This window comes from Somniosus microcephalus, chromosome 31, assembly GCF_052327205.1.
Source record: "Somniosus microcephalus isolate GS21.2 chromosome 31, FLI_Smic_1.0, whole genome shotgun sequence".
Lineage (NCBI taxonomy): Eukaryota > Metazoa > Chordata > Chondrichthyes > Squaliformes > Somniosidae > Somniosus > Somniosus microcephalus.
Window position 1 is genome coordinate 38,087,058 of NC_141017.1, and position 25,418 is coordinate 38,112,475.

The following is a 25,418-nucleotide window of genomic DNA, read 5'->3' on the forward strand; positions in this document are numbered from 1 at the left end:
GCTACTTCGTTTGCCTCGCAATATACCTCGACTCTTTCCACATACGTAGTCCAGTCTTCTATTGCATTATCGAAGGCAGTGATATTGCCAGTCTTCGGCATCTTGGAAATCTAAGATGGCGCCTCCCGCGCTTTGCCTTCTTCCCCGATTTAACAAAATGACGCCTCCCGCGCTTTGCCTTCTTCCCCGCTGGATTAAGATGGCACCTCCCGCGCTTTCTGTCTTCTCCGCTGTTGCTAGCGCTGTTGCTGGCGTTTTATGCCTTGATGGCGACGCCCTATGGTCTTCGCGCACTTCCCCCCGCGCTGCTGCTAACGCCGCTCTCCGCGGTTCCCGTGGCAAACTGCAGCTCCTCGCGGCTTTCTGCGCGTTTAATTTTTATTCTTTCCCCGTCCTCGGAACAACCCTGCGGGACTCTTGCCTCCCTCTTCTCGGGTCTGTACGCTGCCCGGCTTCGTAGCACCGGCCGCGCCCTGTGTGCTCCACCCTCTCTCTCTCTCTCCACTTCCCGACAACGCTGCTCGGCCCCGTTGCAAAGCCACCCGCTCGAGCTCTAGACCGCCGCAGCCCAGGAAGGATCAGTGTACTACCTGCCACCAGCCCGATTAGCTGAAGCACCACCGACAGCCTCTCCTGCAAATCTTCAACTCCGCTGACTCAGAGGCGGATGCCCACGGTCGACGCCCGTTTCTTCTGTTTCTTTCTTCCTTCTGGCCTCGACCTCTGATAACTTCGCTTCAGGGATGGATCCCCATGAGGTGGTGCAGACTGTAGGTAAGTTCGTATCTGCTCGTCGCCAGTATTATGTCCGTGTATAATTGAGACACGGACTGCAGGAGTTGGTTATAACAGGTCTTTACTGAATGGAGGCAACCTGGAACTACTATGCAAATGTTACTGCACAGGCTTATATACAGGGGTGGTCACTACTGGTACTGCAGTATACAGGGGCTGCAGAATATAGTTCCTTCTGCAAAGTAATAAAAACAGGGAGGTATTGCTGCAGTTGTACAAGGTATTGGTGAGACCGCACCTGGAATACTGCATACAGTTTTGGTGTCCATACTTAAGAAAAGACATACTTGCTCTCGAGTCAGTACAAAGAAGGTTCACTCGGTTAATCCCGGGGATGAGGGGGTGGTCATATGAGGAGAGGTTGAGTAGATTGGGACTCTACTCATTGGAGTTCAGAAGAATGAGAGGCGATCTTATTGAAACATATAAGATTGTGAAGGGGCTTGATCGGGTGGATGCGGTGAGGATGTTCCCAATGATGGGTGAAACTAGAACTAGGGGGCATAATCTTAAAATAAGGGGCTGCTCATTCAAAACTGAGATGAGGAGAAACTTCTTCACTCAGAGGGTGGTAGGTTTGTGGAATTTGCTGCCCCAGAAAGCTGTGGAAGCTACATCATTAAATAAATTTAAAACAGAAATAGATAGTTTCCTAGAAGTAAAGGGAATTAAGGGTTACGGGGAGCGGGCAGGAAATTGGACATGAGTCTAGGTTCGGAATGGTCATGGCCCTGTGGGTAGTGGAGTGGGCCCAGGGGCCGTGTAGCCTTGTTCTGCTCCTACTGTGTTCTAATTCTGTGTTAGATTTCAGGAGATGGTTTTATTCCTGTTCCTGGCTGGGGTGGAGATCGCCTTTACAGAAGGTAAGTACTGTAGAAAATATAGGGACAGAGTGATCTCCTGGAAGAATTTCGATCGCCTAGATGGGTCGGAGAGGAATTTCCCAGATTTTTTTCTCCCAAATTGGCCATTGGGTCTTTATCTGGTTTTTCGCCTCTCCCGGGAGATCACATGGGTTCGGGTGGATGCAGAGTGATAGAAGATTTGAGGTTAGGATCAGATCAGCCATGATCTTATTGAATGGTGGAGCAGGCTCGAGGGGCCGATTGGCCTACTCCTGCTCCTATTTCTTATGTTCTTATGTTCTTATGTACATACACTACAGTATGAGACTTTGTTCAGTCACACACTGTTTCAGCAGAAGGCTTCACTGGATTGCCTGCCCTTTTGCCCTTTCTCTTATACTTACTTAAATGGCACAGTGCTTGGATGTGGTTTAGCCATGTACAGCACACGTGCACAGGGGTGACGCCCTGGGCTCCTACTGTTGAGTCATAATGGCTGGGTGACTAGTAAAGAAACAAGAGAAAAGGCAGACAGCAGAGGTCGTACTCGCTGGGTACAGGAAGATAGCAGGAGGCCGAACACGAGACAGGAGAGTGGAATGGGGAACTGCAAAAGTGGCGACTCAGTACAAATTTGTGAAGAAGTGAAAGGTAATTCTGGAACACTTGGAAAAAGCAAATGCAGTGAATGTTTCCCTGCCCCAAAACACACACATCTCCTGATGACACTGGTGCCTCGTAACAATCACTGGCGGCAATATGGCTTCTCCAATGAGACCACGAGACATGAATGGGTGAAAATTCTCTTCATTGCCAATATGTCACTAAAATTCCTTGTTGATCCTTGAACGTAAAACAAATGAATCTCAATGAAAGGTGAAGTGCAGTATTGAGGGCCATGCAGTGAGAGTGGGGAGCAGGCTGCTGGGTGTCCCAGCCTCGTAGAGTGGGGGAGCAGCATTCTCTGGAGAATGAGTGTCCATGAGTCCCAGAAATCCAGCCCTCGAGCTTGGGCAACTCCATCCTACCTGTGCTCAGTATTTCTCACTCACTGGTTGGTGCTGTTGTTGAATTCTGTGGGCGTGGAGCTTTGGACAGGGCTGTTCTGAGTGCTGTTGCCTCATTAAGGGGTGAAATCCTAAATGAAATCCCCGAGATCTGTTAGGAATCAACAGCTTGGAATTAATGGGAGGGTAGGAACAGGAGGAGGCCATTCAGCACCACGAGCCCGCTCCACCATTCAGTTAGGTGGGAAGAGGGATTTAAACATTATATGGGGGTCTGTGAGGATCCATCCATAACCAAAACATCCCATAAAACTAAACTCATGGAGGGTTATGCTCTAGGGTGAAAATGCCATAATAATGATCTTGAATTTCTGGTGTCTCTAACTCACACTTTTTAGTTGGGTAATGCTGCCCAAATATCCGTGGTGGTCTCCCCCTGAGAGGAATGTTGATCATTTGTGATGAATTAAATCGCTGCAACATTTAGAAGAACATGGAGTTGTGATCGGAGAATAACTCAGTCACCGGGAGATAAGTCCGATTCAGAATATTCTGTAACAAAGGCCATTGGGCAACTGCTCTCTCCACAAGAGACATCTTAGCTTGAGGATTTGGGAGGGGGATACAGAGAGGGGTTGGCTGCTACGGGGCATTAGGACACTACCCTTTCACCTCTGTGCTCGAATCCAGCCCCACGACCGATGAGGTAGGACCCTCTCCTTTCCTCCTGCGGATTGGCCGCGTAGATCATAAGCAAGACGAGCTCCTGCTGGGCAAAAATGTCCCACAGTCTGGAGCAAGTTGGCACTTGATTAGCAATCGTGATCAGAGGTTGTTTTTTTATTTGTTTGTGGGATGTGGGTGTCGCTGGCAAGTCCAGCATTTATTGCCCGTCCCTAATTGCCCTCAAGAAGGTGGTGGTGAGCTGCCTTCTTGAACCGCTGCAGTCCGTGTGGTGAAGGTGCTCCCACAGTGCTGTTAGGGAGGGAGTTCCAGGATTTTGACACAGCGACGATGAAGGATCGGCCGATATACTTACAGGTCAGGATGGTGTGTGACTTGGAGGGGAACTTGGAGGTGGTGGTGTTCCCATGCGCCCGCTGCCCTTGTCCTTCTAGGTGGAAGAGGTGGCGGGTTTGGGAGGTGCTGCCGAAGAAGCCTTGGCGAGTTGCTGCAGTGTATCTTGTAGATGGCACACACTGCAGCCACGGTGCGCCGGTGGTGGAGGGAGTGAATGTTTAAGGTGGTGGATGGGGTGCCGATCAAGCGGGCTGCCGCCTCCTGGATGGTGTCGAGCTTCTTGAGTGTTGTTGGAGCTGCACTCATCCAGGCAAGTGGAGAGTATTCCATCACACTTCTTACTTGTGCCTTGTAGATGGTGGAAAGGCTTTGGGGAGTCAGGAGGTGAGACACTCGCCGCAGAATACCCAGCCTCTGACCTGCTCTTGTTGCCACAGTATTTATGTGGCTGGGCCAGTTAAGTTTCTGGTCAATGGTGACCCCCCCCAGGATGTTAATGGTGGGGGATTCGGCGATGGTAATGCCGTTGAATGTCAAGGGGCGGTGGTTAGACTCTCGCTTGTTGGAGATAGTCATTGCCTGGCACTTCTGTGGCGTGTATGTTACCTGCCACTTATCAGCCCAAGCCTGAACGTCGCCCAGGTCTTGTTGCATGCGGGCATGGACTGCTTCATTATCTGAGGAGTTGTGAATGGCACTGCACACTGTGCAGTCATCAGCGAACATCCCCATTTCTGACCTTATGTTGGTGTGGGAAATGGAAGAAGAGGCAACGAGTTGAGTCGGAGGTGGCCGTGTGAGGTTGGAACTTGTTGAGGAAGAACAGAAAGAGGTTAAATTGCGCTACATCTGATCTACTCAATGCCGACACATGGTTCCATTGCCAAGTGCTGAAATATTATGCGAACAACACAAATATTCATCAAAAGTACAAATGATAGAAAAGGGAGAGGAAATAGAGAATCTGCAGGTTTATGCAACACGAGATTGAGATCCCATGGAGCAATGTGTGAAGAAACCTAGGATTTCTGTGCTGCCTCTGCAGCATCCAAACAACTGAATGGTGGTGGACTCAGAACTGTGGAGAAGCAAAGATTTGTGTCCATGTACACAAATCGCTAAAAGTTAGTGCACAGATACAAAAAAATAATCAAAAAGGCGAATATATGTTGGCCTTTATCTGCATGGGGTTTGAATGCAAAAGTGAGGAAGTGATGCTTCAGCTGTACAGAGCCTTGGACAGACCCCGTGTAGACTGACTGCGGTCAGTTCTGGGCCCCGCACCTCAGGAAGGTTAGATTGGCCGTGGAAGGGGAGCAGCGCAGATTCACCAGAATGATACCGGGGCTAAAAGGGTTAAACTACGAGGTCAGGTTGCACAGACTAGGCTTGTATTCCCTCGAGTTTCGAAGATTGAGGGCTGATCTAATCGAGGTATTTAAAATGATCAAGGGATTCGATAGGGTAGATAGAGAAAGACCATTTCCTCTGGTGGTGGGGGGGGGAGTCCAGAACAGTTCAGGGGTGATGTCAGAAAGTATTTTTTCACACAAAGGGGAGTGGAAATCTGGAAGTCTCTCCCCCCAACAAAAGGCTTTGGATGCTGGGAGTCAATTGAAGCTTTCAAGACTGAGATCTCTAGATTTTTGGTGGGTATGGGGATCAAGGGATATGGAGCAAAGATGGGAAAATAGAGTTGAGGTACAGGTCAGACCTGGTCTCACTGAATGGTGGGACAGGCTCGAGGGGCTGAATGGCCTCCTCCTGTTCCTATGTTTCTATCTTTTTGACTGCTTTTGGTCACCACCCCCTCACTCTTCTATCAGTGCTTGATGTCAATTCCTTGTCTGTCAACACCTTGGGACACTTTACTATGTTAAAGGTGCTTATATCAATGTTGCTGTGATGTGAAAGCATGTGGCAATGTGAACTCTGACAGACCTGGGCTGCATTCCTCAAGGTTAGGAATCTCAGTGCTGGGCACCTAGTGTGAGCATCGAGGACGGTTAGTAATAAATACAGAGTATCGCTGCCTCCGCTCTGCCCCAGAAGATTCCCGACTGCGCCAGTGGGACATGGCCCACACCAGCTTTTACCCGGCTGGCTAATTTATCATCAGTGAGCGCCAAGTTACAGCTGGTTTGAAATGTCGACCAGCGGCTGGGTTGGGACTTGTTCAGACTCCCTCTCGCCGGCGGAAAAAGAAATCAGTGGTGAGTGAAATGGGGCGGGGTGTAAAACACGTCATGTCAGGCGGTTTGGTTAAAATCAGGGCATTTCTATAGCGCCTTCCACGACCTCAGGACGCCCAAAGCGCTTCACAGCCAATTAAGAACTTTTTGAAGTGTATTCACTGTTGTAATGTAGGAAACGCGGCAGCCAATTTGCGCACAGCAAGCTCCCACAAAAAGCAATGAGATAATGGTCAGATAATCTGTTTTTAGTGATGTTGGTTGAGGGATAAATATTGGTTAGGAGACCGGGGAGAACTCCCCTGCTCTTCTTCGAAATAGTGCCGTGGGATGTTTTATGTCCACCTGAGAGGGCTGACTCTCAGTTTAACGTCTCATCCGAAAGATGGCACCTCCGACAGTGCAGCACTCCCTTAGTACTGCCCCTCCGACAGTGCGGCGCTCCCTCAGTACTGCCCCTCCGACAGTGCGGCGCTCCCTCAGTACTGCCCCTCCGACAGTGTGGCGCTCCCTCAGTACTGCCCCTCCGACAGTGCGGCGCTCCCTCAGTACTGCCCCTCCGACAGTGCAGAGCTCCCTCAGTACTGTCCCTCCGACAGTGCAGCGCTCCCTCAGTACTGCCACTCCGACAGTGCGATGCTCCCTCAGTACTGCCCCTCCGACAATGCAGCGCTCCCTCATTACTGTCCCTCCGACAGTGCGGCATTCCCTCAGTACTGTCCCTCCGACAGTGCAGCGCTCCCTCAGTACTGCCACTCCGACAGTGCGATGCTCCCTCAGTACTGCCCCTCCGACAATGCAGCGCTCCCTCATTACTGTCCCTCCGACAGTGCGGCATTCCCTCGGTACTGCCCCTCCGACAGTGCGGCGCTCCCTCGGTACTGCCCCTCCGACAGTGCGGCGCTCCCTCGGTACTGACCCTCCGACAGTGCGGCGCTCCCTCGGTACTGACCCTCCGACAGTGCGGCGCTCCCTCAGTACTGCACTGGAGTGTCAGCCTGGATTTTGTGCTCAAATCTCTGGAGTGGGGCTTGAACCCACGACCTTCTGACTCGGAGGTGAGAGTGCCGCCCACTGAGCCACGGCTGACACCAGTCAGTGCCTTCGAAAGGGGAGCAGAGTAAAACCGAATAAATGGCAGCCCGGCACTGCACACAGTTGCTCTTTCAGCTGCTGAGCTTTGCAGTTCCCCAAGGACTGACCACAAGTTAAACTCCAAAGCTTCCCCTGGTGGACAGGAAGTCTTCATTCACCTGTCTTGTGTCTGGTCTACCCGAATAATGAATGTGTCTCACGGTATGTGGGCGTGTAACCATTGGACATGTCCCAGTGAATGATGCTGTCACGGGGGCAGCAAATAGTCCCCCGTGGAGAAAATTCAACTTAAAAAAAGATTTTAACCGTGAAATTCGAAATGTTTATTTTACAGAGAAACTGAAAGTCACCAAAATTATCTTCATAATTGGTGAGTAAAATAAATCTTCCACCTTTCTCTGGAATCTATTGTAAAGGTTTATTATTACGGTCAGACAGTATGTACATTCATAAATTATACAATATAAAACCTGGGGTTGTTCTCCTTAGAGCAGAGAAGGTTAAGGGGATATTTAATAGAGGTGTTCAAAATCGTGGGGGGTTTTGATGGAGTAAATAAGGAGAAACTGTTTCCAGTGGCAGGAGGGTCGGTAACCAGAGGACACAGATTGAAGATAATCAGCAAAAGAGCCAGAGGGGAGGTGAGGAGAATTATTTACGCAGCGAGTTGTGATCGGGAATGCGCTGCCTGAAAGGGCGGTGGGAGCAGATTCAATAGTAACTTTCAAAAGGGAATTGGATAAATATTTGAAAAGGAGAAATTTGCAGGGCTCTGGGGAAAGAGCAGGGGAGTGGGGCTAACTGGAGAGCTCGTTCAAAGAGCCGGCACAGGCACGATGGGCTGAATGGCCTCCAAATCTGCTGTATTACACCGAGACTGGAACGAGAGAGTTGTGTGCGCGGTTTGCTCAGATATTGTTCTCTTTTTGGCAATGCCCCTCCAACGCACTCCACTGGCCTCCCACATTCCACCCTCCGTAAACCTGAGCTCATCCAAAACTCGGCTGCCCCGTGTCCTAACTCTCACCCAGTCCCGTTCACCCATCACCCCCTGTGCTCACTGCCCCATGTCCTAACTCACACCCAGTCCCGTTCACCCATCACCCCGTGTGCTCACTGCCCCGTGTCCTAACTCGCACCCAGTCCCGTTCACCCATCACCCCCTGTGCTCACTGCCCCGTGTCCTAACTCACACCCTGTCCCGTTCACCCATCACCCCCTGTGCTCACTGCCCCGTGTCCTAACTCACACCCTGTCCCGTTCACCCATCACCCCCTGTGCTCACTGCCCCGTGTCCTAACTCACACCCTGTCCCGTTCACCCATCACCCCCTGTGCTCACTGCCCCGTATCCTAACTCACACCCTGTCCCGTTCACCCATCACCCCGTGCTCACTGCCCCGTGTCCTAACTCGCACCCTGTCCCGTTCACCCATCACCCCCTGTGCTCACTGCCCCGTGTCCTAACTCGCACCCAGTCCCGTTCACCCATCACCCCCTGTGCTCACAGCCCCGTGTCCTCACTCACACCAAGTCCCATTCACCCATCACCCCCTGTGCTCACTGCCCCATGTCCTAACTCACACCCAGTCCCGTTCACCCATCACCCCCTGTGCTCACAGCCCCGTGTCCTAACTCACACCCAGTCCCGTTCACCCATCACCCCCTGTGCTCACTGCCCCATGTCCTAACTCGCACCGAGTCCCGTTCACCCATCACCCCCTGTGCTCACTGCCCCGTGTCCTAACTCACACCAAGTTCCATTCACCCATCACCCCCTGTGCTCACTGCCCCGTGTCCTAACTCACACCCAGTCCCGTTCACCCATCACCCCCCTGTGCTCACTGCCCCGTGTCCTAACTCACACCCAGTCCCGTTCACCCATCACCCCCTGTGCTCACTGCCCCGTGTCCTAACTCTCACCAGGTCCCGTTCACCCATCACCCCCTGTGCTCACTGCCCCGTGTCCTAACTCACACCAGGTCCCGTTCACCCATCACCCCCTGTGCTCACTGTCCCGTGTCCTAATTCACACCAGGTCCCGTTCACCCATCACCCCCTGTGCTCACTGCCCCGTGTCCTAACTCACACCAGGTCCCGTTCACCCATCACCCCCTGTGCTCACTGCCCCGTGTCCTAACTCACACCCAGTCCCGTTCACCCATCACCCCCTGTGTTCACTGCCCCGTGTCCTAACTCACACCCAGTCCCGTTCACCCATCACCCCCCTGTGCTCACTGCCCCGTGTCCTAACTCACACCCAGTCCCGTTCACCCATCACCCCCTGTGCTCACTGCCCCGTGTCCTGACTCACACCAGGTCCCGTTCACCCATCACCCCCTGTGCTCACTGCCCCGTGTCCTAACTCACACCCAGTCCCGTTCACCCATCACCCCCTGTGCTCACTGCCCCGTGTCCTAACTCACACCCAGTCCCGTTCACCCATCACCCCCTGTGCTCACTGCCCCGTGTCCTAACTCACACCCAGTCCCGTTCACCCATCACCCCCTGTGCTCACTGCCCCGTGTCCTAACTCACACCCAGTCCCGTTCACCCATCACCCCCTGTGCTCACTGCCCCGTGTCCTAACTCACACCCAGTCCCGTTCACCCATCACCCCCTGTGCTCACTGCCCCGTGTCCTAACTCACACCCAGTCCCGTTCACCCATCACCCCCTGTGCTCACTGCCCCGTGTCCTAACTCACACCCAGTCCCGTTCACCCATCACCCCCTGTGCTCACTGCCCCGTGTCCTAACTCACACCCAGTCCCGTTCACCCATCACCCCGTGCTCACTGCCCCGTGTCCTAACTCACACCCAGTCCCGTTCACCCATCACCCCCTGTGCTCACTGACCTACATTGGCTCCCGGTCCAGCAACACCTCGATTTTAAAATTCTCATCCTTGTTTTCAAATCCCTCCCTGGCCTCACCACCTCCCTACCTCTGTATCCTCCTCCAGCCCTACAACACTCCGAGATCTCTGTGCTCCTCTAATTCTGGCCTCTTGCGCATCCCCCGATTTTAATCACTCGACCATTGGCGGTCGTGCCTTCAGCTGCCTGGGCCCTAAGCTCTGGAATTCCCTCCCTAATCCTCTCTACCTCTCTCTCCTCCTTTAAGACGCTGCTTAAAACCTACCTCTTTGACCAAGCTTTAGGTCACCTGCCCTAATAACTCCTTATGTGGCTCGGTGTCAAATTTGTCTGATTTACGTGCCTGTGAAGCAACTTGGGACGTTTTACTACATTAAAGGTGCTATATAAATGCAAGTTGTTGTTGTATATACATTGTTCAATGAAATGGGGGGAAGAGTTTGTAAAGATATTCCATAGCTTGCTGTGAACCCCAACACTTTGTGACGTTTCAGGGGGCCCTGGGTCTGGGAAAGGAAGCCAGTGTGTGAAGATGACGGAGAAATATGGCTTCACACATCTGTCCACAGGGAACCTTCTGCGGAAGGAGATCAGTAACGAAACGGAGCGAGGTAATAAGATTAAGAAGATCATGGCTGAGGGATGCCTGGTACCATTGGTGAGTAGTTTGACCCCCTCAGCCAGCGCTGTCCCAGACCGCACCCTTACTTGTAAGGACATCATTTGTTTTATGAACAGGATATTAAGCCCAATAAGTGGATCTCTTTCACCATATCCCGCCATCCCTCCTCTCCCCAAAAGACACTTCACTGTCGCCTGAACCCATTGATCTTGTCTACCTTTACCTGCTGGGTGGCTCCACAGTTCCCTCTCCTCACTCCAAACCGCCTCGTCCCCTTGACTTGGAACCTTTCTCTGATGATCAGCCTCAAAACCACCCCCTCTCTCTCCGCCAACCAAGACTGCCTTTAGATGCCTGGTAATGGAATGACCCCTCGGCTCAAACAGAAATGCCTGTTCACTCTACTTAGCTCTCTGGATTATGTCACACGCCCACCTCAGAATGATTTGCTTGACTCAACTTTCTCAGCCCCCCATCATAATCGTGAACATTTTCTGACAGAAACACTGGCAATCCCAACACTGAGCCACTTGACGCTCCCGACCCCCCGACATCACTGGTCCAACAATTCCCCACTGCTTCCTATCCTCCAGTCAACATCCAACCCATTCCCAGGCTTTCAGTTGCTCATCCGTATCCAGCTTAGATCTTGTGATCTGGTCTTGTAAGGTACTCCAGTGTCCTTTTCCAGCTGGGAGTCTCGGCTCCCAATTCACAGCCCCCCGCCAGCCCCAGCTGAGGGTGTTGACCTGGATCGAGCTCCTCGGCTTATCCCGGGGCTGCTGCTGCCCAGTCGGACCTCTTGTAATGCAGCCCAGGGATGCAGAGCAGGCTGATGTTCCCTCCAATGTTTTCTCTGCACAGTGTCGCTTATGTGCGCGACGATCAGGATCCTGATGGCACTATGGTTGCAAAGCCACACCAGTAACGATGGTGAGACGCCCTCTTTAGTTCAAAACAGACGTGCATTTCCTGCTCCTGCTGTGGTTCACTGGGTGCATGAAGTGAGCCGCATGGAGCAGGCGATCTCTCTCAGGGTCAATGCTCTCAGGAAAGAAGGGGGCGAAGATTGGAGTCAAACTACCTTCTTTTGAACTATCACATTGTGCTCAGCACCATAAATGGGGAATTGGTGTACACTCCCTGTGGTCTCTCAGTTACCCTAAAGTTTTCATCTTTAATCAGAGGCTGGCTGGGAGCACAGGAACAGGAGGAGGCCGCTCAGCCCTTCGAGCCTGTTCCACCATTCAATTAGATCACGGCTCACCTGTTTCTTAACCCCATTTACCCGCCTTGGTTCCGTAACCCTTAATACCCTTAACCCAACAAAAACCTATCAATCTCAGTTTTGAAATTTTCAATTGACCCCCAGCCTCAACAGCTTTTTGGGGGAGAGAGTTCCAGATTTCCACTAACCACTAAAAAGAAGTGCTTCCTGACATCACCCCTGAACGGCCTGGCTCTAATTTTAAGGTGATGTCCCCCTCCTTGTTGTGGACTCTCCCCAAGCAGATTAGAGCACAAGATAATTTTTTTAACTTGTTTTTGGGATGTGGGCGTCGCTGGCAAGGCCGGCATTTATTGCCCAGCACCATTGGCCTCGAGATGGTGATGGTGGGCCTTCCACTAGAACCGTCACAGTCCGTGTGGTGAAGACACTCGATGAGAAAGGCCATGAGCTCATCTTAATCCACCCAAAGTGACCCGACCTACATTTCCCCACTCTAGTTTTATCTTAAACAATTCCAGAATGTTTTTCCAATCACTCTGCGTGTGAAGATCTTCCTGACACCAGTCCTAGACTTGCCTTTCACTAATTCTCTTGTTCAGCCCCAGAAATTTAGTTTGAAGTAATTTTTCATGATTTGCTGTTTGCCCAACTATTTACTACCTGGTATAACTCAATCAGATCATAAGTCAAGCTCTGCCTTGCAAAGCTAAAGAGTTTAAGTTTCTCTGGGCTTTCTTCATCATTCAGACCGTGTGAAACCTTCTCTTCAGTGAGCACTCCACCCCTGCTCCTTATCCTCAGCTGTCCAGGAATGCAGGGGCTAGTACTATGGTTACGGACCCTCCAGGATAGACCTGGAGCCTCCAGGTGTTGTGTATGTACCTTTAAGAGAATAACTGGTCTCAGACTGCAGTACCAGCAGTGACCACCCCTGTATAAAAGGCGCTAGTGAGCCTCTGTGTTTTTAGTTTCACTATTGACTTCCACCAGTAAAGACTTATTTTGTTCACTCCTGCTGTCCGTGTCTCAATTATTCACGGACGTAACACTGGCGACGAGTAAGAAACGAACTTACCTGCAACTCGGCAGCACCTCAGACGACGTTATTGAAGGTCGAAGCCAGAAGAAAGAAAAAAAATAATAAAATCCAAAGAAACTCGAGAAACGGGCGTCGACCGTGGGCAACCGCCCTCCAAATCGTCGGATTGAAAACTTGCAGGAGAGACTGTCCAGAGCCAGGCTGGGTTCCTCGGTCTGTAGTTTCCCAGCTAATCGGGCTGGTGGCAGGTAGTGCACTGATCCTTCCTGGGCTGCGGCGAGCTAGAGCTCGATCGGGTGGCTTTTCAACGGGGCCGGGCAGCGAGTCGGGAAGCAAAGAGAGAGAGAGAGGGTGGAGCACACAGGGCGCGGCTGGTGCTTCGAATCCAGGCAGCGTTTGGACCTAAGAAGAGGGAGGGAAGTGTCCCAGAGGGTCCGCTCCACGACGGGAAAATAATAAAAGAAAAAGAATCAATATTAAACGCACAAGAAACCGTGGAAAGCAGCGCTAACAACATCGGGGAAGAAGGCAAAGTGCGGGAGGCGCCATTTTAGATTTGCAAGATGCCGAAGACTGGCTGTATCACTGCTTTTGATAATACAATAGAGGACTGGACCACGTATGTGGAAAGAGTCGAGGTATATTTCGAGGCAAACGAAATAGCGGAGGGGAAAAAGGCATCGATATTGCTAAACTTAATGGGCGCTAGAACGTGCAGCTTATTGCGGGACCTGATTACTCCAGCCAAACCGAAGGCGAAGAGTTTTAACGAAATTGTTGCTGTCCTACAGGAACACTTAAACCCTGCACCGCTGTTGATAGCAGAAAGATTTAAATTCCACAGGAGAACTCAGCACAAAGATGAGAGCAATGCTGAGTATCTTACGGAACTACGCAAGCTATCAAAGCACTGCCAGTTCGGAGCAGGACTGGCAGATACCCTACAGGACAAATTTGTCTGTGGACTCCTGAGTGAAGGAACACAGAAGAAGTTACTCTCGGAGAAAGAGCTGACGCTAGATAAGGCTTTTAGCATGGCAGTATCGTATGAAGCAGCAGCCAGGGGAGCTACAGAAATTCAACAAAAACCACAGGAATACGGCACCCACGAAATGACACGGGGATTTGCAAAATGTTATCGCTGCGGCAGAACTAACCATGACCAGAAGGACTGCTGGTCCAAAGACAAAATATGCAGGCAATGCGGGAAGATGGGACACATTGCACGAGTTTGCAGGTCTGGGAAGAAGACCAGCGACAACAAAAAGGCTACTAAGAAACTGTACAAGAAAGTACAAAAGATGACGGACAGTAGTTCCGAAGACCAGATGAGCGATAGTGAATCCGGGAACAGGAGACTAAGCTGTCTCAAACTTCACAATGTAATCGCAAAAGAGGATCACCGAACCATTTGGGTCACCCTCACGATAGCAGGGTCACAAGTTAAAATGGAATTGGATACAGGATCAGCGCTAACCGTCATGAATCGACGAGACTACGAGCGGCTATTTTCACACATACCCTTGAGAGAGACATCCATCGCCTTGACGACGTATACGGGGCAAAAAGTATACCCCAGAGGAAAAATAAGGGTGGCTGTCAAAAACAACAGCAAGAAAATACGGAAATTGTATCTCTACATACTGTCAAATGGTGGACCACCATTATTGGGACGGGAATGGATCAGGAAGATAAACTTAGATTGGCACTCCATTCAGGCAATGACGGTGGACGGTAAAAAAGATGAAGACGTCACTCCTGGACGATTGTCAACAATCTTAGCTAACGCCAAAGAGGTATTTCAACAAGAACTGGGCACGCTTAAAGGCGTAACCGCCTCGATAAAAATAGAAGAGAATGCAGTTCCCAAGTTTTTCAAAGCAAGACCGGTACCATATGCAATTCGCCCAGCCGTCGAGGCAGAGCTGGAGAATCTGGAGAAGGCGGGCGTGTTGTCTAAGGTCGACTGGAGTGAGTGGGCGACACCCATCATTCCTGTCATGAAGAAAACGTTAAGCAATAAGTCCGGGGAGCCAAGGAAGATTCGCATCTGTGGGGGTTTCAAGGTGACGGTGAACTCAGTCCTTCACACAGTACAATATCCTCTTCCAAGGATAGAAGACATCTTCGCCTCACTGTCTGGAGGGAAGCGTTTTACAAAAATTGACCTAGCACAAGCATATTTGCAGATGGAGGTTGAGGAGTCCGCTAGGAAGTATCTCACGATAAACACTCACAAAGGTCTTTACCAGTATCATCGATTGGTATTCGGAGTAGCATCGGCTCCGGCGATATGGCAAAGAGTGATGGAACAAGTTCTGCAAGGGATTCCGGGGACTCAGTGTTACTTGGACGACATCCTTGTAACAGGTGAAGATGACAGTGAACACCTTAACAACCTAGAACAGGTGCTCACTAGACTACGGGAACATGGGCTGCGAGCCAACCGCCCCAAGTGCGAATTTTTAAAGAAACAGATATCGTATTGTAGCCACGTGATTGATGAAGAGGGGTTACATAAGTCCCCTGACAAAATTGAAGCGGTTGTTAAGGCCCCAGCGCCTGAAAATGTGTCGCAACTGAGGTCATTCCTCGGATTGGTGAATTACTATCATAAGTTTTTGCCGAATTTGTCGACAATTCTGCACCCACTGAACGCCCTGCTACGAACGGGGGTAGCATGGAAATGGAGCGATGATTGTAAGCGTGCTTTTCAGAAGAGTAAGGACTTAATCACTTCAAGGGAAGAATTGGCTCACTACGACCCAGCACTGCCAATCAGGCTGGCGTGTGATGCGTCTCCCTACGGCATTGGGGCGGTACTGTCACATAAATTCCTTGATGGTTTAGAGAGGCCGATAGCTTTTGCGTCACGCTCGTTAACTTCTGCCGAGCGTAACTACGCCCAGATTGACAGAGAGGCACTCAGCCTAGTGTGGGGGGTGAAGAAGTTCAATCACTACCTGCACGGTCAAAAGTTTACTCTACTAACCGATCATCAACCTCTTGTCTCCATTTTCAACCCTCAGAAGGGCGTACCGATAATGACAGCACAACGGCTGCAGAGGTGGTCCCTTTTCCCAGGGGCACACCAATATGACATCGAGTACAAAGGAACTAAACAGCATGGGAATGCTGATGGATTGTCACGTCTACCGTTGCCGACGGTGGAAGAAGACCTTGATGTGGATCCAATGGAGTTATTCCACTCGACCATAGTCGAATGTCTCCCTGTGACGAATGCAAACATAGAAAAGGAAACACGGAATGACCCAACACTATCCCGGGTCTATGATTTAACGGTGAAGGGATGGCCAGCACATGGCGAACCACTGCTGCCAGCATTCTCGCCGAGAAGAGAACAGCTGTCAGTGTGCAGAGGAACCTTGATGTGTGGATCCAGAGTAGTAATTCCACCTAAGTTGACGGTTAGAGTGCTCAATGAGCTTCATGAGGGTCATCTGGGAGGGGTAAAAATGAAGAGCTTAGCCAGAGCGTTTGTGTGGTGGCCGGGAATCGATAGAGAAATCGAAGAGATGACCAAGAGCTGTGCAGGATGCCAGAAGGTCCAAAACGCCTCACCACAAGCTCCTCTGCATCCATGGGAGTGGCCCTCATCTCCACGGCAAAGGGTGCACATTGATTTTGCTGGTCCCTTCATGGACTCGATGTTTTTAATTGCGGTGGATGCACATTCAAGGTGGCCAGAGGTAATAAAAATGTCCTCAACCACCACGGAAAAAACTGTCACAGTTTTACGAACCATATTCGCCAGGAATGGGCTGCCTGAACAGATTTGCTCTGACAATGGACCACAGTTTGTGTCTGAAGAGTTCCGGAGGTTCTTAAAGAACAATGGTGTTAAGCATTACACATCTGCCCCATATCATCCAGCCACTAATGGATTGGCCGAGAGGTTTGTCCAAACATTCAAGAAGGCTATCAAGGCAATGTGTAATGAAGATATACCCCTACAACACAAGGTGGACAACTTCTTGTTTGCCTACCGGAATGCGACACATGCGGTTACCAACCAAACTCCAGCCATGATGTTCTTCAATCGAAGACTACGATGCCGCTTGGATTTGGTTAAGCCAAACGTCCGAAGAGATGTGGAGAACAGGCAGTTTCAGAATATGAATGAAAGGCCGACCAGGAGTTTTAAGATAGGTCAACCAGTTTTGGCCCGGGACTACCGCACTGAGAAATGGCAGCCAGGAACGATTTGTACACGACAAGGACCTCTCATGTATACCGTGGACGTTGGGGAGAGCATTGTAAGACGCCATGCTGACCAGATTCTAGAGTCACTGGAAAACGTCAACTCCACACCACGATCTGATACACCTGGTAATGAAATCGACGTTCCAATTGCAGCTACCGCAGAACCGGTAATATTGGAAGCAGATGAACCAAACAACGACATTGATCCCGACTCAACATTGCCAGAAGAACCTGATACCCCAAAGAGGTGTTATCCAGACAGAATCAGGAAGCCTCCTCAAAGACTGAACTTATAATTGCTTAAACTTAACCAATGTATCTAGCAACAATAATTGTGATTGTAATTAGTTATCATTTAGTTGTTAAATGAATGTTATGTACTGTTTATCTAAAAGGGGAGGAATTGTTGTGTATGTTCCTTTAAGAGAATAACTGGTTTCAGACTGCAGTACCGGCAGTGACCACCCCTGTATAAAAGGCGCTAGTGACCCTCTGTGTTTTTAGTTTCACTATTGACTTTCACCAGTAAAGACTTATTTTGTTCACTCCTGCTGTCCGTGTCTCAATTATTCACGGACGTAACACCAGGGATTGAAGATTAATCTCCAGAACATTGCAGGGCTATCGGGGAAAGGGCAGGGGAGTGGGACAAAGAGCCGGCACAGACAGGATGGGCAGAACGGCTTCCTTCTGTACTGTATCATTCTATGAATAATCATTGGGGCATCTGTGTATTAATGATAAAAATATTGGAGACGGCGGGCGGGGGGGTGGCGGGGAAGAAAGGCTGTTTGGCTGACGGTCAAGAATTATCGAATTGGCCGCGGGAAGGCGAGGCATCATGAGGATTGACGTGTTGATCGACCAATGGTGCGAGTGTGGGGGCAGGGCGGTTGGCAGCGGAAAGGTCATGTGATGAACCCTCCAGGAATATGTCCCACTAGAGTTGGCGACCCCAGCTAGCTCACTTGCCCTACACGTCGAGCTAATATTCAGTCTTCTGAACTGTTTGGGCGCAAAGGAAATTTAAAAAACGTCTCGTTCAAAATCAAATAAAGCAGCCAATCGAATATATAGTTTAAGAGGCTGAAGGTGTCGGTAATTACAGCTGCCTCGTCACTGGGAACTGCCACCTTTTACATAGTGTTTCTCGATCGCTATCAGCCTTTTAACCTGCCTTGTGTTTGTTCAGGGAACGACTTTAGAGATTCTGAAGGATGCCATGTTGGAGAATCTACAGGAGACCAAGGGCTTCATGATTGACGGATACCCGCGGACTCTAAAGCAAGCTGAGGCCTTCGATAATTCTGTAAGTCTGGAGGCCCAGATCGCACCCAGTATTCCGCCATTCTCCCCATCCCTGCTCATTATTCTCTCATAACTTCCGCATATCAGGACGTGTGGTTGGAACGTTCTGGAAACAGGATCTCAAATAACTTCCCGCTCTTGCCTACAAGAGTCCCGAGCATTGCCGAGGGCCCTGTCACTAACCTGCAGCCAATCAAGTGCGGCCTCTGCTGTAAATGTAGGAACCGCGGCAGCCAATTTGCGCACAGCAAGCTGCCACAAACAGCAATGTGATAATGATCAGATAATCTGTTTTAGTGATGTTGGGTGAGGGATAAATATTGGCCCCAGGACACCGGGGAGAACTCCCCCAGCTCTTCTTCGAAATAGTGCCATGCATTTTAGGTTCGCCTGAGAGAGCAGACGGGTCTCGGTTTAACACCTCATCTGAAAGACGTCGCCTCCGACAGTGCAGCACTCCCTCAGTACTGCCCCTCCGACAGTGCGGCACTCCCTCAGTACTGCCCCTCCGACAGTGCGGCACTCCCTCAGTACTGTCCCTCCGACAGTGCGGCGCTCCCTCAGTACTGCCCCTCCGACAGTGCGGCGTTCCCTCAGTACTGCCCCTCCGACAGTGCGGCGCTCCCTCAGTACTGCTCCTCCAACAGTGCAGCGCTCCCTCAGTACTGCCCCTCTGAGAGTGCGGCACTCCCTCAGTACTGCCCCTCCGACAGTGCGGCGCTCCCTCAGTACTGCCCCTCCGACAGAGCTGCGCTCCCTCAGTACCGCCTCTCCGACAGTGTGGCGCTTCCTCAGTACTGCCCCTCTGACAGTGCGGCGCTCCCTCAGTACTGCCCCTCCGACAGAGCTGCGCTCCCTCAGTACCGCCCCTCCGACAGTGCAGCGCTCCCTCAGTACTGCCCCTCCGACAGTGCAGCGCTCCCTCAGTACCGCCCCTCCGACAGAGCTGCACTCCCTCAGTACTGCCCCTCCGACAGTGCAGCGCTCCCTCAGTACTGCCCCTCTGACAGTGCAGCGCTCCCTCAGTACTGCCCCTCCGACAGTGCGGCGCTCCCTCAGTACTGCCCCTCCGACAGTGCAGCGCTCCCTCAGTACTGCCCCTCCGACAGTGCAGCGCTCCCTCAGTACTGCCCCTCCGACAGTGCAGCGCTCCCTCAGTACTGCCCCTCCGACAGTGCAGCGCTCCCTCAGTACTGCCCCTCCGACAGTGCGGCACTCCCTCAGTACTGCCCCTCCGACAGTGCAGCGCTCCCTCAGTACTGCTCCTCCGACAGTGCATTGCAGAGATGGTCTTGGAGAGATGGTTTAACCCGAATGTGCTCTATCTCTCTCTCTCTCTCTGCAGTTTACTCTTCCTAACATCGTGCTGCTCATTGACTGCAGCCCCGAGGTCATGAAACAGCGTCTGATGAACCGCGGACAGACCAGTGGGCGGTTTGATGACAACGAGGTGACGATCGGCAAACGAGTTGAATCTTATTTCGTCGACTCCGTACCTGTTGTGAAATATTATGAAACCAAAGGACTCCTGAGAAAGGTAAAAACATTTTTATCTCTTCCCACCAAATCATTTTGGTCGTTACTGGAAATGTTCGTTCCCTCTCGGTGCGGTGGATTTGGCTTATTCCTGAAGCAAAAGGTTGACTGAGGGAGTGCCGCACTGTCGGAGGGGCAGTACTGAGGGAGAGCTGCACTGTGGGAGGGGCAGTACTGAGGGAGAGCTGCACTGTGGGAGGGGCAGTACTGAGGGAGCGCCGCACTGTCGGAGGGGCAGTACTGATGGAGCACTGCACTGTCGGAGGGACAGTACTGAGGGAGCGCTGCACTATCGGAGGGTCAGTACTGAGGGAGCGCAGCACTGTGGGAGGGGCAGTACTGAGGGAGCGCTGCACTGTCAGAGGGGCAGTACTGAGGGAGCGCCACACTGTCGGAGGGGCAGTACTGAGGGAGCGCCGCACTGTCGGAGGGGCAGTACTGAGGGAGCGCCGCACTGTCGGAGGTGCTGCCGTTCAGGTGGAGCATTAAACCGAGGCCCAGTCCTTGGCTCAGGGAGATCATCGGCAGCACTTTACCCATTGAAGGGGCCGATGATGGATACTCCCCACTGTCTATCCTGTTTCTTTGTAAATGATGTTTAAAGTTCTGCTTTTGATGATGTCCAGCTCTACCTGCTCCTCCTTGCTGAACAAAGTGGAACTTAAGAACATGGGAATTCGGAGCAGGAGTCGGCCACACGGCCCCTCGAGCCTGCTCCGCCATTCAATAAGATCATGGCTGATCATTGACCTCAACTCTACTTTCCCGCCCGATCCCCATATCCCTTGATTCCCCTAGAGTCCAAAAATCTATCGATCTCAGCCTTGAATATACTCAATGCCTGAACATCCACAGCCCTCTGGGGTAGAGAATTCCAAAGATTCACAACCCTCTGAGTGAAGAAATTCCTCCTCATCTCAGTCCTAAATGGCCGACCCCTTATCCTGAGACTGTGCCCCCTAGTTCTAGACTCCCCAGCCAGGGGGAAACAGCAGACACAAAGGGGATAGTGTATTTTGGGGGGGGTCCCTTTACAAACCGATTAGAGTTGGGTGCACTGCGAGGGGTGATCAGAGGTTCAAATCCCGCTCTGGTCAGCGGGTCAGTTCGGGGGGAATGGACGTCCTTTCTGCCCTTTGAACTCCTCCTTGCAGAATACCGACACCGTAACTAATTCCCGGGAGGTGGGCGTCACTGTCAAGGCTGCCCTTTGTTTGCCCATCCCTCGCTGGCCCTGGAGGAGGAGGGGTGGTTACAGATTGATGCAGTCGAGTGTCTCGCTGGGCCACTCCCGAGGGCGGCAGAGATTCACCCCTTGGAGTGGGACTGGAGTCACATTTCGAGGGGAAGAGAGGGGGGGGAGGAGGGAGTAGGACAAACAACAACAACTTGTATTTGTATAGCGCCTTTAACGTTGTAAAACGTCCCAAGGCGTATTTTAAGAAAAAAAATTTGACACCGATCCACATAAGGATAAATTGGGGCAGGTGACCAAAAGCTTGGTCAAAGAGGTCGGTTTTAGGGAGCGTCTTAAAGGAGGAGAGAGAGGTGGAGAGGCGGAGAGGTTTAGGCAGGAAATCCCAGAGCTTAGGGCCCAGGCAACAGAAACCAGCAATGGTTGAGTGATTATATTCAAGGATGCTCAAGAGGGCAGAATTAGAGGAGCGCAGATATTTCGAGAGGTTATAGAAACATAGAAGATAGGAGCAGGAGTAGGCCATTCGGCCCCTCGAGCCTGCTCCGCCATTCAGTGCGATCATGGCTGATCATCCAAGTTCAGTACCCTGTCCCTGCCTTCTCCCCATATCCCTTGATCCCTTTAGCCTTAAGAAATATATCCAACTCCTTCTTGAATATATTTAATGAATTGGCCTCTACTGCCTTGTGTGGTAGAGAATTCCACAGGTTCACCACTCTCTGGGTGAAGAAATTCCTCCTCATCTCAGTCCTAAATGGCTTACCCCTTATCCTTAGACTGTGACCCCTGGTTCTGGACTCCCCGGCCATCGGGAACATCCTTCCTGCATCGAGTCTGTCTAGTCCTGTTAGAATTTTGTAAGTTTCAATGAAATCCCCTCTCATTCTTCTAAACTCCAGCGAGTATAAGCCCAATCGACCCAATCTCTCCTCATACATCATTCCTGCCATCCCAGGTATCAGTCTGGTGAATCTTCGCTGCACTCCCTCCATGGCAAGAACATCCTTCCTCAGATAAGGCGACCAAAATGGCACACAATACTCAAGATGTGGTCTCACCAAGGCCCTGTACAACTGCAGCAAGACATCCTTGTTCCTGTACTCGAATCCTCTCGCTATGAAGGCCAACATACCATTTGCCTTCTTAACTGCCTGCTGCACCTGCATGCTTACCTTCAGCGAGTGGTGCACAAGGACACCCAGGTCTCGTTACACTTCCCCTTTTCCCAATCTATTGCCGTTCAGATAATAATCTGCCTTCCTGTTTTTGCCACCAAAGTTTGTGGGGCTGGAGGAGATTACAGAAATAGGGAGGGGTGATGCCATGGAGGGATTTGAAAACAAGGATGAGAATTTTGAAATCGAGGCGTTGCTTAACCGGGAGCCAATGTAGGTCAGCGAGCCCAGTGGTGATGGGCGATCGGGACTAGGTGCGAGTTAGGACACGGGCAGCCGAGCTTTGGATCACCTCAAGTTTACATGTGTTTTAACCCAGGGACCCCAGCACTGAATCCGCTCTGTGTGATCTCCCCCCCCCACCCCTTTTAGATTCAGGGAGAAGGGACGGAGGAGGACGTGTTCCAAAATATCACGGCCATTATCGATGAACTTTAGCAGCCGAGACTGCAGCTCAGAAGATCCTGCAGCAGTCGCCCTGGGATCAGATTACCCACCGCTTGCTGCGAGTTTCTGTTTTCGTGGCTGCTCTGGAGGATTTACCAGGACCAACACCACCAATAAAATGAGAGTTAAAAACTCCTGGATAACTCACCCACAGCCCATTAGAAATGAATGTTCTATGCCAGTGATTTTGTGTGTATACGTTCTTTATAAACAGGAGGGATGAATTACAGAACCTTTTTCTTTTTTAAAAAAAACCTTATAGAGATATATACATATAATATAGAGAGATATATACACCCGGTGACTGCATCAACGATTCCCGAGCTTAGGTCTGATCGGGGAGCGATGCAAGGCTCCTTTCTAATTCTCAGCCCCAGAACAGCACCTGTAACCGGGGACAGGTATCCGATTGTTCAATACACTGGATAGAGGCTCAATATCCAATATTCTAAACAATGCTCAGTTATTTCTGGCCAGGGGTCCTCACCAAGAGGCTTAAAATGTGACGGCCCTGGTCCAGGGGGGCAACGCAGATATTCTGTGTGATATCCAGTGTGTAACACACTCCTGCCTCTGTGTGATATCCAGTGTGTAACACACTCCTGCCTGTGTGTGTGTTCTCCAGTGTGTAACACACTCCTGCCTGTGTGTGTTCTCCAGTGTGTAACACACTCCTGCCTGTGTGTGTTCTCCAGTGTGTAACACACTCCTGCCTGTGTGTGATCCAGTGTGTAACACACTCCTGCCTGTGTGTGTTCTCCAGTGTGTAACACACTCCTGCCTGTGTGTGTTCTCCAGTGTGTAACACACTCCTGCCTGTGTGTTATCCAGTGTGTAACACACTCCTGCCTGTGTGTGTTCTCCAGTGTGTAACACACTCCTGCCTGTGTGTGTTATCCAGTGTGTAGCACACTCCTGCCTGTGTGTGTTCTCCAGTGTGTAACACACTCCTGCCTGTGTGTGTGTTCTCCAGTGTGTAACACACTCCTGCCTGTGTGTGTTCTCCAGTGTGTAACACACTCCTGCCTGTGTGTGTTATCCAGTGTGTAGCACACTCCTGCCTGTGTGTGTTCTCCAGTGTGTAACACACTCCTGCCTGTGTGTGTTATCCAGTGTGTAACACACTCCTGCCTGTGTGTTATCCAGTGTGTAACACACTCCTGCCTGTGTGTTATCCAGTGTGTAACACACTCCTGCCTGTGTGTGTTACCCTGCATGTAACACACTCCTGCCTGTGTGTGATATCCAGTGTGTAACACACTCCTGCCTGTGTGTTATCCAGTGTGTAACACACTCCTGCCTGTGTGTTATCCAGTGTGTAACACACTCCTGCCTGTGTGTTATCCAGTGTGTAACACACTCCTGCCTGTGTGTGTTACCCTGCATGTAACACACTCCTGCCTGTGTGTGATATCCAGTGTGTAACACACTCCTGCCTGTGTGTTATCCAGTGTGTAACACACTCCTGCCTGTGTGTTACCCTGCATGTAACACTCTCCTGCCTGTGTGTGTTCTCCAGTGTGTAACACACTCCTGCCTGTGTGTGTTATCCAGTGTGTAACACACTCCTGCCTGTGTGTGTTATCCAGTGTGTAACACACTCCTGCCTGTGTGTGTTATCCAGTGTGTAACACACTCCTGCCTGTGTGTTATCCAGTGTGTAACACACTCCTGCCTGTGTGTTACCCTGCATGTAACACTCTCCTGCCTGTGTGTGTTCTCCAGTGTGTAACACACTCCTGCCTGTGTGTGTTATCCAGTGTGTAACACACTCCTGCCTGTGTGTGTTCTCCAGTGTGTAACACACTCCTGCCTGTGTGTGTTCTCCAGTGTGTAACACACTCCTGCCTGTGTGTGTTCTCCAGTGTGTAACACACTCCTGCCTGTGTGTGTTATCCAGTGTGTAACACACTCCTGCCTGTGTGTGTTCTCCAGTGTGTAACACACTCCTGCCTGTGTGTTATCCAGTGTGTAACACACTCCTGCCTGTGTGTTATCCAGTGTGTAACACACTCCTGCCTGTGTGTTACCCTGCATGTAACACTCTCCTGCCTGTGTGTGTTCTCCAGTGTGTAACACACTCCTGCCTGTGTGTGTTATCCAGTGTGTAACACACTCCTGCCTGTGTGTGTTATCCAGTGTGTAACACACTCCTGCCTGTGTGTTATCCAGTGTGTAACACACTCCTGCCTGTGTGTGTTCTCCAGTGTGTAACACACTCCTGCCTGTGTGTTATCCAGTGTGTAACACACTCCTGCCTGTGTGTGTTACCCTGCATGTAACACACTCCTGCCTGTGTGTGATATCCAGTGTGTAACACACTCCTGCCTGTGTGTGTTATCCAGTGTGTAACACACTCCTGCCTGTGTGTGTTATCCAGTGTGTAACACACTCCTGCCTGTGTGTGTTATCCAGTGTGTAACACACTCCTGCCTGTGTGTTATCCAGTGTGTAACACACTCCTGCCTGTGTGTGTTATCCAGTGTGTAACACACTCCTGCCTGTGTGTGTTATCCAGTGTGTAACACACTCCTGCCTGTGTGTGTTATCCAGTGTGTAACACACTCCTGCCTGTGTGTTATCCAGTGTGTAACACACTCCTGCCTGTGTGTTACCCTGCATGTAACACTCTCCTGCCTGTGTGTGTTCTCCAGTGTGTAACACACTCCTGCCTGTGTGTGTTATCCAGTGTGTAACACACTCCTGCCTGTGTGTGTTCTCCAGTGTGTAACACACTCCTGCCTGTGTGTGTTCTCCAGTGTGTAACACACTCCTGCCTGTGTGTGTTCTCCAGTGTGTAACACACTCC

The 25,418-nt window shown here is 51.0% G+C and overlaps 1 protein-coding gene across 1 annotated transcript in view; it reads left to right on the forward strand.

Annotated features, from left to right (window-relative positions):
* Positions 1–22,841, forward strand: part of LOC147097766 (adenylate kinase isoenzyme 5-like) — an 82,740-nt gene extending 59,899 nt beyond the window's left edge. The window contains exons 10-15 of the mRNA XM_085971429.1: positions 2,149–2,291; positions 7,289–7,324; positions 10,324–10,487; positions 18,138–18,254; positions 19,599–19,790; positions 22,535–22,841. Coding sequence (XP_085827555.1) covers positions 2,149–2,291; positions 7,289–7,324; positions 10,324–10,487; positions 18,138–18,254; positions 19,599–19,790; positions 22,535–22,600 — 718 coding nt within the window. The 3' untranslated portion in view covers positions 22,601–22,841. The remainder of the gene's footprint in view (positions 1–2,148; positions 2,292–7,288; positions 7,325–10,323; positions 10,488–18,137; positions 18,255–19,598; positions 19,791–22,534) is intronic.
* Positions 22,842–25,418: the final 2,577 nt, after the last annotated feature.